Here is a 14,205-nt window from a genome sequence, read left to right on the forward strand (position 1 = left end):
GGGGGGGGGGGAGAAGGGGAGGAGCAGGGAGAGGAATTAGTTTAAATAAAAAAAATTCTATGTTCTTGGTTATTCACTCTAGAGTTTTGTCTTAGGTTCGTATTCTTCATCTTGTTTCTGTTCTTATGCTGTCTGAAATGCTGTATTGACAGAGAAGAGGTGTCTGAAAGGTGGGAATTCTCCCATATAATCAGTGTAATTTCATATGCTTTACCTTTTATGGAATTTTATTCCCAAAACTTTTCTTAATAAATGTGATCACTTACCTGTTCCATTATAGCCATTATTTCTATAGCTGCTGATGTTTCACTGTGCTTTCAAAGATCAGACTTAGTATATCTAGAAACTTGAAGTTCTGTTGCTTTTTTTTTTCCCCCCACAGATATAAAGGTTTACTTACACCTTTCGTAGTTTAAGCTATCTTTCATTCTTTGTCTTTTTCTATGACCTAGAGGCTTTTGTGTCAGTCTCAGTTGGAGTTACATTTTTATATATTGCTGCATTCCCTGTGCAGCAGAAGGTCTCAAACTTACTCATAAATGTAGTAACGATAAACTTTGTTTCCAGAAGGCCCTGGTGCATTTCCTGTGGAGTATCTGAATAGACCTAGGCATTGCTCTTATGTACAGTAAAAAAAATTCTTATTTTAACTTTATTATATATTTAGCTAAAATTTAGACTTGATTATATCTGAACCCAGTCAACTGACGATGTTGATGAGGCTGATACTTAGGTTGTCCTGAACCCCTTTTTATAGTATGTGGTTTTTCTTATAATACCTCATAGTTTGTGGAGCAATGGGGTTAGTCAGTATGCATTAGTCAAGTTATATTTCCTCTTCCAAACCATAGTTGCTTAAAAAAGCTGCCACTACCAATACAGTTTTGATAATGAATGAACTACAAGAAGCTGGAAACTTTAAACTGTAATTTCTTGCATGTTAGATGATGTCAAAAGCAGTTTTACCTACAGATGGATTAACAGTGGAGTGTGCTGGATGGAGATAAAAAAAAATGTTGTTTTGAAATAATGTTTTATGCATGATGTATGATATATATGAAGTATGGGAAGAAATAGGTGAATTTGAGTAAACTCAGTGAGTTGTTGGGCACTGATTCGTGAGTGAGGATGACTTGCTGAGGAAGGCTGTTGTAGTTCTTATCACCACTGTTTGTATAGCATATCTTAAACCTATTGCACGCTGCATACCGGTACCTTGGAGGATGCTTGGGTTGGTTTTTATTTCACCTTATAGTTTTGTGGATGAAGTTTGAATGCTTCTGTTGAAGTTTCATAACCAGTTGAATGATCGTTGTGGCAGGGATGGGGTCTTTCAAAAGGAATAAGGCACATGACTGGGGCTGGGAACTGCTGCAGTTATCTCAGAAAAAAGCTGTCTCCCTTTGTGAATGAGAGACCTTATCGGTGCAGTGTTTGGACTTTGTAGGGTTTGCTTTGGACGTTCAATTCTGTAGGTTTGGTTCTGGTCTTTGGCTCATGGAAGTTATCTGTGGTGTACATGAACTGCGTGCTATTTGTTATCTAGGGACAGCCAGGAATGAGAATCTGCTGCTGCTAGGAAACCCAAAATATGTTTTAAATGTCTTTGGAATACAGACTGTCTACTGTTCTATGATATACTTGTAAAACCAAAAGAACTTTTAAGGTTCGTACCCTTTGGTTTAAATCATTGCTAGGAGTACTTCTAGTCAAGGAAATATCTGCATCCTTCATTTCCATTTTTGAGTGGAGGACTTCCACCTACCTCTTCCAGATAGTTTTGGTGTTGTCATCACCCTCCTTGGCAGAAGAACACTGGGTAGGTTCCTTCAGAGTCAGTAAGTGCTATTCCCTGATAAAACTCAAAGAGGAGGTTTCCTCCTTCAGGGATTCTCTGTACCCCAGTATGTTAGCGTGTTAGCTGGTAAGTGGGTGCTGAAAATACGTGCTCTTATTTGAAGTGTATGCGCTCAGCACCCCTCTGTTTGTTTGTTTGTTTTTTTCCTTTCTTTTTGTGAGACAAGAACTTCCTAAGGTGTTAATGTAGTCATAGTTTTTCCTGTTATGATCCCCCATGTAATATGTCGAAGTTGTGTATAGCCTGGGTCTTGATATCATGTATGAGCGACTTTTCTTTAAGATCATAAATTACAGGAGAGATTAAAATAGAATTTCCTGGAGAAGAGTATCTTGTCAGCTGAATTTGATCGACCTCATTTTGGTAGAGCACAAATTCTATTTGTATTTGTAGTTACCTAGCAGGAGAGAGAGAATCTGTTATTTAAAGATGAAGTATAACAATGTGATCCTGCGATTTGGCAACAGTTTGGTTGTAAATTACATATTCAAGTATTCAACCAATGTTCACCTTTTGGAACGGCAACAAAAATCATTTTAAGTACTCTTTTAATACTTAATTAATATTTAATGTTCCGAAAGCTATTACTTAAGCACTTTACAGAGTTGGTAGTCTCCTAAAGGAAAATCTTTTTCTATTAAAATTTGAAGTATAAAATCCTATTATAATTTTTTAGCTATCTTGATGCAGATGGAAAAGTCATGCTAGTATAGAATAAATGTGACATCTTGAATGGACTGCTGTAATGTTCCTTGACTTCTGTCACTTCTGTAATTGGCTAAATTAAACTATACCATGCTTCCTTGTCATCTAGAATATGAGTCAGACACTGTATAACATAATTGTGAGTTAATGCTTTGGACATTCAGAAATAAGACAATGTTGTACGTTAGTGGAAATCTCAGGCTGTGAGAAGGGTCATATTCAGATGTGTGGGCTTTTCTTAGCATCTTTTTTCAAATACCCCCCTTGCTGTATTTATGGCTTGTTTCATATGAATAATTAATGGACATATTGTTATTTAGTGTTGCTAGTAAAACACAACCTTATAGATGTTAATTTTTTTACTGTATTTCTAGTAGGGATAGAAATAGCAGGTTTTGCATCAATAACCTCACGAGTAGAGTGAGTGCAACTAAATGAGATAAAGTTCTCAGGAATTCATGGTATATTTTAAATGTCTCTGACAAGAAGAAAAGGCATCTGCACATGTGGAATTGTCATGGAAAATTCAGCAGTTACTTGTTCTCAACTTGGAGAAAATATGTGCATTGTTTCTATTCATTCTAATAGCATATGCCCATATGCTTTCACTATGAGCTTCAGAGTATTCTGCAACATAAAACTGAGTAGAAAAAGATTGAAGAAGTTGTGGAAGAGGTCCTGGGCTTTGAGGGTGATGTCTGTTCTGAAAACTGGGAAGCAGGCTACTCTGGAACGCATTTAACTAACTGCTACTTTAATTGTCTTTAATTTCAGCGTTGATCTATTAACATTTTTTGCTTGTAGCATGCAAGCAATCTTTCACCTTTTGGAGGGTATGTCTAACAGAGTTTCATACTTACAAGCACACCGGTGAGCTTGTATATTGTAGCTGGAAAACACTTCCTTCAATTCTTGTTTAAAAGCACAAAATTATCTCAGATCTCCTCAGGCATCAACCTCCTGGTAGGTTCTTGAGTGAAAACCCTGTGTCTTTTAGCATTGTCCTATCTAATGATCCTGTAGCGAATTTTCTTGCTTCCCATCCCATTCTGCAATACTTTGCAGAACTTTGTGTAATCAGACTTGAACAGTTAAGATAGATCAGTTTGAACCCAAACTTCTTTTCTTTGTCACTAATTTTTTTTCATTGTTGCCTTTCTAAGTAACTGTCATAAGACTATGCTGTTAATTGGACATTAAGGCAGTGACTGAGGGACTAATTACTGCCCTTGAAGTGTCTAGTGCTTTTTTAGTTAAGACTTTTAGATTGCTAAGTCAGTGCTAACTTGTAATGGTACCGTTAACCTTCTGAGCATTGGAGTTTTAGATGGTAATTAATGCTTGGCCTTTTACTGTGCTTGATAGTTTGAATGAATAACTTTTTACATGGAGGTTGGACCCATTAACCTATTTTTAGCAACTGTCAGAAATGTACATGTTAGTATTTTCTTGTGTGTGGCATGTCCCCCAGATGCAAATTTGATGTTTTCGCTTGAGCGTTTGAACACAGTTATGATTATCTGACAAAATAAAAATGCCACTAGGAAGGCTTGTTTTGCAAATCTAGTAATATACTTGAAGAGTTTTACTTATGTGAGACTCAACTTGTAATTTTGGGTTATTGTATGTGAGTTGGAGGGTTGTGTCTTGAAGGTACAGAAACAGGTCTGTAATTCATGGAATCTAGTTATTGCAGTTTAATAGATTGGTCCTTAAATATGCCCTGTTTGGGTTTGGTTTTTTCCACAAGATTGTTTCATTACGTTTTTACAAAGTGAAATCACAGAAAGAATTATTCACCAGTGTTGTTATCACGCTGTGGATAAAGCCTTTCTAACCACTGCTCATACAGTCCCTTCGCTCTTCCGTTTCTCGCCAGAGTAAACTTTGAATAAATATCCCTGAATTAATTTTGTGATTCATTGTAGATCCCCTGCATAAGGCAGAGCCTTCCTTATTCAGCCATAGGTTAGTTACATCACAGCTCAATTTACTGAGGCTGCTGATTTAAAAACAAAATCCCCCAACTCGGTTTAAGCCTTATGTGACTGTAATCTAATTCTTTGCACTCTTCATATCACACTTAGTTTGCTCAAAAACAAGATGAGGAAAAATCCCAAAAGGATGTGAAATTTAATTAGCAAACGTTGGTTAAGTACTTCAAGATGGCATGAAAATTACTCTAAATGCAAAAGTGTTCGCTTGTTCCGTATATGCGAAGAAAAATTGAGTCTCCCCCATGAGACTGGTCCTTTATCCAGGAAGGTGAAGGGAAGAGTAGGGGACAGGCTGCTGCCACACGCGGGGCCGTGGTCCCACGGACAGGGAGAAGGTGACTCCAACGTCCCTCTGGCCTCTTGACCTTGACCCCTTCCCTTCTGCTGGCGTAAACATTTGTGTGACCACGCGTTGAGCGGTTTTGGGGAACTGGCCTGCTAAAAATAGTCACAGTTTTTAACCTGCAGTATTTTCCCAAATGAAGAAGTGCTTTACTTGGGCAGGGCTGGCTTTTGCCAGCTTAAAGTGCTGCAAGACTTGGGTCTTATTTCCGACTCAGTCACTGGCTATTTCCTGAGTAGTCTTTGATAGATTTCTTAACCTTTCTGTTACTCATTTTCCCATGTGTCTACTGAAGATGGTACATACTTCTGCTTTTTTCTGAAGCATTTTGAGATCTGGAGATCAAGAGGTACTGTTCTAATTACTTATTCTCTCATAGAAACAAAATCTGAAATTGTGCTATGACTGTTGCCATTGTAATATCCAGTTCTAAATTATTTGTAACTTTGTCAGAATTCTCCACGTATTACAAATGTAAGTGCAAACAGCAGCTTTTAAGGGGAAGTCTGAATCAGGTCTGTTCAGTAGTTTGAGCTGGCCAAAGAGAAAAATATTGTCATACCTTTAGAAATAAACATTGTTAAATCATTTCCTCACCCGAGAAGCTTAGATTAACACAGGGCTGAGTATCTCTTCGTGGTTCCTGAAACTGTTATTCTTGTCACTGCTTTTTCTCAGCTGGGTATCTGCAGACTTAACAGTTGAGGGGTTTTTCTTTTTTTTTCCTAATATTATGTATTTGACGCTGCTGGATTTCCCCATCCCTTGTATGTTTTACTGTAGCATGTGGGAATGTCAGTGAAGTGGGACAGTACAGCAGAAGGGACTGGGTTCTGAAGTACAGAACAAGAAAAATTCATTCTGCCCCATCTAATTTTCAGTATTCAGTGAGACAGACAATTTGCCAGCCTGGTTGGCAGCTGTATGAAGGTATTCACGACCTAACTTATTTTTGTGATAGATTTAAGGCACAATTCCAAAGTCTGTAACAGTTCTTGTAAATGTTTGTATGAGAAACCTCTGAAATCTTCAGAATAATGTGAGAAGGTATGAAAATACTTGCCTGAAAAATAGAATCTTGTTGTCGTTGACCGTGCAGAGTTGGAAGCTGATTTCTTGTATTGTGATTTGTCAAGGGTGTTGAAAATGAAGATGAGCAGCCTCTGTTCTGGCAGAGAAGAGGGAACCAGTGGAAGAATCGGGGAGGCAGAGAGAGTTAATAGCGAGGAGCTTTACAGGAGGATTCTGATTGGATTTAACTGAAGCAAGACGAAGTTTGTCATGACTAATGGAAGGATACAGCAGCGAGGAAAGCCCGGATGAGATTGTTTACAGTCTACGCACACAGTTAACAATTTTATGCAAAAAGACTGCTGTATTTAAACATAATCTGAACGTATGGAACTTGGAGAGGTTACAGCAGGAAGCTGTCGTTGCCCTCGCTGACCAAGAAATAGATTAATGAAAAATAATTTGTGTTTGCTGGATACACGCGAGCAGATGCTGAAGAGAGAGGCAGATGCTTTTAGAGGAATGGTCATAAGGCTGCCTGCAGAGAAATAAGAGTTGAAGTACTTATTTCCACAATTGCAGGATTAAGGTAGTAAGACAGGGAGAGATGAGCAGAATATTCGTGGTAGTTCTGTAGGCAAATATTGGGAAAAACTTCTTCCCTCCTTCACCCCCCCCATAATATGGCAGTGTAAACAAGCTTGTACTCCAGGAGACTGGGAGATAACGTGGGGTCTGTAGGGCTTATGGAGAGGTCAAATTAGAAGGGTGTGCAGGCACATATAAATGTCAGTAACAAGAAAAGGAGGCTTGAGAGAGGAAGGAAATGTACTTCAGTGTCATTTTCCGTGTTGTTGTACTACGGTGTTGGTTTTGTATTGAAAGAAGTGAGATCCTGTGCAGAATCTCCATCCTTTAGTTCCCTCCCTCCCTTGTAATTGTCAATATGTAACCATGTATTTTCCTCTACTCTTACTGCCCTTATCTCCTCCTGCTGTTCTGTTGGTTCCCCCAGGGAGAAGAAGAATGCACCTCCACCATTGATAACTTCATTTTTTGTTTTTTTTCCCCCCTCTTTTTGCTTCCCACCTCTTTTATTGGTTATGGCCAGTTATCAGGTTTTTTTTATCAGTTTTTTTATCAGTTATGGCCTCTAATGCTGTTTCTGTCCTTTCCTCTGTTGGCAGCTCTTCATTGTTTCATCTTTTTTTTTTTTTTCTTTTTTAATTATGGTGCTACAAACATGATCATACTTGCAGTTCTCAGTAGGAAGGCCATTAGGATGAATATTTTCATATGTATTATGTGAAACATAGATTATGAGATAAGGGGTTTGAGTTAACATTGTTGGATGGGTGAAGGATGTTCATGCTTGTTGCGCTGTGGCCCCTTCCTCCCCCTCATCTTTCCATGTCTAGCACAGAATCTGGAGAGACGGTCAGGACCTCTCATTGCTGTTGGTTGTGAAAGGTTCAGTGAAGATTTCAAGACTAACAGTCCTATCACAAATCTAACAATCTGTACACTAAAGTTCTTGTGAATGGGGAAATAGCCTTTATAGCATCATACAAAGTGACCGTGGGTTGAACTTTCAGCACCTGAGTTAATGATCAACTTGTGGGTTTGACTGAATATTGAGAAAATGAGGAAAAGATGTAACTTGACAGAGAGGAACTAGAAAGGACCTTGAATCGTGCAGTATTTGCCCTGTATTCAGATGTGATTTTCAAGTGGTTGCTCCCCTGATCTCCTCTGCATGCCCAGGTTCTTCAGATTTGCCAGACTGTGTTCAGCATGTCAGGGAAGAGAATAAGAACAGGATGACTATTGATACTTTCCCAGAATCTGGTGTGAATTCTGGCTCCCTGTGCCTCAAAATGGGCATCACAGAGCTAGAGGTGGCCTGGAAGTGGTTGACAAGAAACAGCCAAGTAGACTAGGACTCTTTGGTATGGAAAAGGTATGGCTGAAGGGATGTGATAGGAGTCTACAGAATCACGTGTGCAATGGCGAAAAAAAGAGTAGATGTTTGGTCTGTTCCGATGCCAACACTAGAGATAATAAAGAAAGGTAGCAGGTCTGGAGTGAACAAAATCTGGTGGTTTCTCATGCGAAATGCCGCTAAACCGTAGAAGTTCTTGCAACAAGCAGTTGTGAATGGTGGGAGTTTATATTAGTTCAGAAAAAAACTGGACAAACAGATGGAAGAGAAAGGCATTAAGAAATCTTAAAGAGAAAGGCTCCGACTCAAGGAATCCCTGAGCCTCAGGGAACCACTAAGGCTGGAGAGTTTGTTGGGAAAGTACTGGTATGTGCTCCCGAAATTCCTGCTGCTGGCCATCCTCAGCCACAGCACACTTTGGCTGGTCAGATCCAATATTACTGTCTTTATTCCTCACCAGAGTTTTTAAGGTGTAGCAGACATACATATATATAAAAAATCCACAATTATTTTCCACATATTTATGAAGACTGTATGTGAAGATACAAAGCTGGTGAGGGAGCTAAAGTTAGTGCATCAACGAAACATCAAGCATTTCTATTTTTTACCCTTAAACTGTTTGAGCATCCTTACACCATGGAACCAGTTGTTTGTTTGATAACAAATTTTCACCAGCCTGTGATGGGAGTGGTTATCACATTAGTGAAGATTTGATTGAGCTGGCAATTAGCTGTATGCCATCGTTTTACATGGACTTGCATGGAATTTGAGAGAGAAAAAGTGGTTTTTGCTGTACTTTGCATTTAGGAATACATTTGAGTGTTCAGATACTATACCTTGTAACTAAGCAGTACAGTGTATGTTACCTAAACCAGCTTGCTTTCTGACACTGTTTCTTCATGAAATGGAAAGGATGTGACTCATACCTATTAGACCATGGCATAGCTGGTAGAGATGAACTCTAATGAGTGCAGTATGAATGAAGTATAATAAATGTTAATGGTGAAGAATTCTTTGTTAGAACTTGTCACTTGGATATGAATTATGGTGTTATAATAGATATATAGGTACTATGAAGCACATAACTCCGTAGTATTGCTTTGAAAGAGAAACTGTAGTTTTCTTTAATTTTTCATATCTGAAAGTCGGGTTTAAGAGGTAAATCTAAATTTGACTCATCATTCTGATAGTCCAACATGTAGAACTTTCTTTGTTTGATTGGGGGGGAACCCAGTCAGAACAGGAATGATAAAATATGTCAGATAAACTTTAAGATCTATTTGTATAGCTTGCTGTGCCTGATCCTTTCCCGAGCTGATTTTGTCTATTGACTGTTAATGGAAAATGCGGTTCAGAAGTATAACTTTACATGTGATGTTTGTGAAAGGCTGCAAATTAATGTGCTTGGAAATGAAGCCATCCAGGCGGGGATCAACAGTTACTTTATTTGAAGGTCTGATATGTCTGCTAGGCTCTGGACCAGAGGCTGAGAATTTGCTACAGGTCTGATAGAATTCTATATTTAATACATAGGCTCCAAGGGATTCATCTTTTGAGCTATCAGAGAGAAATATCTTGTGTTTAAAAAATATATCTTCTGCTCTTTTGGTTAGAGCCATAATTTACCTGCTCAAAGCACTGATGGGTGCAGTGTTTAGTCAGTTTCTGATCTTCAACAGCTGAAACTTACACAGCCTCATAGATGCTTGGACTTTGTTAGTGAACTTGGCTGGATTTTTTCAGTATTTAAAATCTTCCCCAGATCAGTATGCATTTCACTGCTCACTGTAAATCTGTAGCTGGAGAATACAATAGAGGCAAAGTAGTTGTTAAATGTCAACCAAATGGGATTGTTTTAAGGCTTCATAGTACACTCAGTTTCTGGCATCCCCTATGAGGCAAACTATGCTGTCAACTGAAATAGTGAAATAGTTTTTGGTGGGTTTTTTTGGTGACTGCCTTTTTTACTAACTACCTTGTCAACCTGCTATTAAATGGTAGTCATGTTTTAGGGCTTGACTAATACATGGTGGTTTAGTGAACTGTAGGTGGCATTGAGGAAAGCAGCCCTAAGACTGTTTGAATCTGAAAGTAAGAAACAGTTCACAGAATCCAAAAACTCTGTGGAAGAAATGAAAGTGAACTTCACGTTGTGCTAAAGACATTTACTGTAAATAAAGAGTCCATCTACAGACTATGATAATCTCTTTAGCATCTATTTAAAGTGACCTACTTTTATTTTAAAATCCTCCTAATTCAACTGGTAACCGGTAAAATGATGTATTCTGAAAATATAATCCTCAAATCTTTGTGTAGACAATGCTGACATGTCTCATTTTGAGCCCATTTAAGACCCGTTAACATGTTTCAGACTAGAGTAACCTATTAAATAAATACATCAGGAAAAAGCTTTTACTGGTAATGGTTGTTTTGCTTAGGTGACTATGGCTGTAATGTATTGTGAGTACATCTGGTACTTCAGTGATTATCAGTGATCTTTTTTCCTTTAGGCGGTTTCCTAGAAACATGATTGCTTGCTGGTCTTGATCTCACAGCTTTGTGAAGACTTCTTCTCTGATAATGTCAAGTTCAGGCTACCCTCCTAACCAAGGAGCATTCAGCACAGAACAGAGTCGTTATCCTACCCACTCTGTCCAGTACACCTTCCCCAGCACCCGGCACCAGCAGGTAAGGAGGCAGCAGGGTTACAAATTTAGCAAGAACATAGTTTGGTTATTTGCTGTACCAAATGGAATTATTTGTTTTTAACCAACGTAATAGAAGTTGTTCATATTTGAAACCAGTAGAGCCGCAGATGAATATGCCCAGTTAAAACTGACTGGGGAAATCTGTCTAACAGTGTTTGTGCCTTTGTAGTTTGGCTCTTGCTTTATACTTATTCAAGTATGTTGTGTCTTTGAATGAGGGTCTGACTGCGGTGTAACTTCTGGGAAGTATAGTCTGTAGCCATGCACTGTTCCTTGGTTTAACTTATTTCAAGTTCATACTCTGAAGTATTAACTTGAAAGGATATAATTACCTGTTGAATTATGCCTTCCTGCAATGCTGTAGCTGAAATTATTAAAATCCTTGGCAACCATTGACTGCAGTTTTGGCATTTTAAAGTTTTTGCCTGTGTGGGTTTTTTGTTGGTTTGGATTTTTTTCCCCCCTTCTTCCCCCCTTTTTTCTCCCTTCTTTCTTTTTATGTAGACTAGTATTAAAAAATACTCTATAAAACTGTGAAGGTATCCTAAATAAAACCCTACAACTTGTCAGTATTTCCCATTATTTAACATTTGTAAATCTACTCAAACTGGCAAAACACTTATTGAGAAATTATTTTCTCTTAAAGGCTGTTCATTGAGAATCTTGTCTCCTCAGTGGGTTGAATCTTTTTGATTCTTGCTTCCTTTGCTTTTTTTAACGTTGAAACATCAAATATCTAGAAATGCTCAAAGTGGCAAAGGAAGTGTTTTGCCTCCTGAGGCAGAACTGCTGCCAGTGTTGCTTAGGTAAATAGTTGTAGGGTGGGGTGATTTGGTTTGTTTTGCCCTCCTTTTTTTCTTTCTTTTTTTTTTTTTTTTCTTGAAATCACTGCATTTTGCTTCTTCAAGATTATATATGTATATGCTTTTTTTACTTTTTTTGGACAAAAAAAAAGAGTTTTATAATATGTCTTTGTCATTGGGAATTAATATAAAATTTCTGGTTTTATCATCAGTTTCTCGTAGTTTGAATAAATTCACTAGGGATTGTGTTATTAAACTTTTGTTGTAGCTTTGCTTTAATTTACTGATGTTTACTTGTCATACTAAATTTGGCCGACTAGGTGTGTCTGAGTTTGTATGCATTGATAGCAACAATTTTCAAAGAATACACAATTATCTGTCTTCAGTTAATACGAATGCAGTGCTCTGGGTGTAACAAATCCATTGAGAGACTGAGCTCTTGGGGCATTTGTGGGTATTAAATTTTTATGGGGAATTAACCTCCTCTTATGCCCAGGAGCGTAAGAAATGTACCCATAGTCATCTTTCCTCCTTCTGTGTAAGGCATATTGGGCTAGATTCTCTATAAGCTAAATGTAATTCTTGACAAAATCTGTGTGTGAGGTGGAGAATGTGAATCTGAAATGTTAAAACTTGTGTTATACTCTGAATTTTTTTCTGAAAAAAAGTGCTTCCAGCTGTGTCCTGCGAGACAGAATTAGGGGAATGGATTTCTAAAAGTCTCCTGCTTGGGTGTTTCTGCCAAGCATTTATTCTGCCACCCTGTGCTCTCTGTGTCACAGTCGGCCGTGGAGGACGAGCTGGTGGCTTTAGAACAGCTCAGGTTTCCCTTGTTTTAATGAAATTCTCCTGCTGCTACAGATACTTTAGATGTTTTGTTCTACTTACATGTTTGCAAAAGGAAATTCAAGAATTGGAGCTTTTTGGCTTGCTCCGTATTTATTTTTCGATAATTTGTAAAAACTAAATCTTACGGGTAATGACCTATTGCGTGTCTTGTAGAGCTGCTCTTCGCTTAACGCCGGCTGCATGCAAGTGGTCAAGGACCCATAAATACAAATAAATTTTCTTGTACCTCACTTAATTATAAATTATTCAGAAGATGCATCTTGTCTGACTCTTAGTCCAAATTAATAGTGTCTGATATGAAAACGGTGAGGTGATAACAGAAGGGATTGCCTTGGGGTTGCTGAAATACACTCTCAGTTTACCCCTTTGTAGTTGGATGTGCAAAACTGATTTTAAAGGATTATCTTTTTCCAGGATACTCTTCTGCTGCGAACTCATTTGTGTTTTGTTGGAAGTTGTTAGTAAGCTAGGTGGAATTCTTAGTATAAGTGTTTAGTCTCTTTAAACTTAATTTAAAACTTAGAGCCACTGTTTACAAATTTAATGGTTTTGAACTGGAATGACGTTGTGATGATCGGGTCTTGGTCTGTATTTAATAACTTTGGAAATTATCATCCCATGACACCAAAGGCTGTTGATCCTGTCTTGTGCACCCTTGTTCCTGTGTTTCGTTTAGGAATTCGCAGTTCCCGATTACCGCTCGTCTCACCTGGAAGTCAGTCAGGCAACCCAGCTCTTACAGCAGCAGCAGCAGCAGCAGCTCCGGCGCAGGCCTTCCCTGCTTTCTGAATTTCACCCAGGCTCGGACAGGTGAGGATGCTGGGTTTGAAGTATGTGAACAGAAATCTTCCATGAGTCTGTGTTTTCTGTAAACTTATTAACTCCTGAATAGAAAGGGTTTTGACTTAGTTATTTACCTAAGTACTTGACTTTATTAGTCGCTGCTCCATTGTCGTAACAATGTCAGCCTCCTGCATTTGAGGGTTGTAGCTGTTGTGTAATTCCTTAGTCCCTTTGGCTTCACTAATATATTTATTTCACAGGCAGGAAGTGACAGTCTGCTTTGCTTTTCCCAATCCTCTCCTAACAACGCCGTCAGGAAACTTCTGAGAATCCCAAGTGCATGCTGCAAATTTTTTAATGCTGTTTAGGCTAGAAGTGTGTAAAGTTTGTTACCTTGGATAATTTAATGTTGCTGAGAAGAAGCAACAAGTGCAAGAATTGTTACAGTGTGAATATTACCTGTCATGTTTCCTAGATTAGGTTTGCTTATTCAACAGATGGTCTCTGTGTGGCTGGGCAAGTAAGAAGCAACAGAACTAATTGGGTATTTGACTTGTAAGAATTGTAAAACACTGAAATGTGGCACAAAATGCACTTCTAGGCTCAGAGGACTAAATGAAAGTGTATGTTACTTTTGGCAAGACACTTGACAGCTTCATATTCTTTGTGCTAAATACCCTTTTGTCCGTCTCATGTCCCATTGCTGTCTCTGTGTAAATAGATGCCACTGATCTGGGGTCCAGTAGGTTAACTGAGGACGAGTAGAGTCTAAAATGACACTCAATTATATGTTGTAATTTAGTTCCAGGTTGGTGATCTCTTACTTCTCAGTGAAATATGTCACATCATGGTGGATACTGATGAATGTTCAAATGCACATTGATGTTACTGTAAGGTTAATAGTTTTCAGACCGTCTTAAGCATTCATTTGACTGTATACCTGAAGAATGTTGGATGTACTTTGAAAACCAAATTTACAAAATAAAATCCCACTACAGACCAGAGTAAGATTAACTGGATTGTAGTAAATTAGCAAGAACATGTTTTGGTTTAGGGGTGAGATTACTCTATGATTTATGATCCTCAATTCTTTAGCACATTAGTATGCTGATGTACAATTGTAAGTAAGTGTTATTGCTTACTTTTTTTCTTCTTGGACTCTTAGTAAGTGTATCTGCTCAGAGCAACTTTATATGCTGGATTACT

The 14,205-nt window shown here is 38.2% G+C and overlaps 1 protein-coding gene across 2 annotated transcripts in view; it reads left to right on the forward strand.

The window, feature by feature from the left end:
* NCOR1 (nuclear receptor corepressor 1) overlaps positions 1-14,205 on the forward strand; it is a 66,457-nt gene that overhangs the window by 4,182 nt on the left and 48,070 nt on the right. For both annotated transcript variants that reach the window (XM_014953134.1, XM_014953135.1), the window contains exons 2-3: positions 10,367-10,544; positions 12,893-13,026. In XM_014953134.1, the coding sequence (XP_014808620.1) occupies positions 10,437-10,544; positions 12,893-13,026 (242 nt within the window). In that variant the 5' untranslated portion in view covers positions 10,367-10,436. The remainder of the gene's footprint in view (positions 1-10,366; positions 10,545-12,892; positions 13,027-14,205) is intronic.

Source organism: Calidris pugnax, unplaced genomic scaffold, assembly GCF_001431845.1.
Source record: "Calidris pugnax isolate Ruff unplaced genomic scaffold, ASM143184v1 scaffold133, whole genome shotgun sequence".
NCBI lineage: Eukaryota > Metazoa > Chordata > Aves > Charadriiformes > Scolopacidae > Calidris > Calidris pugnax.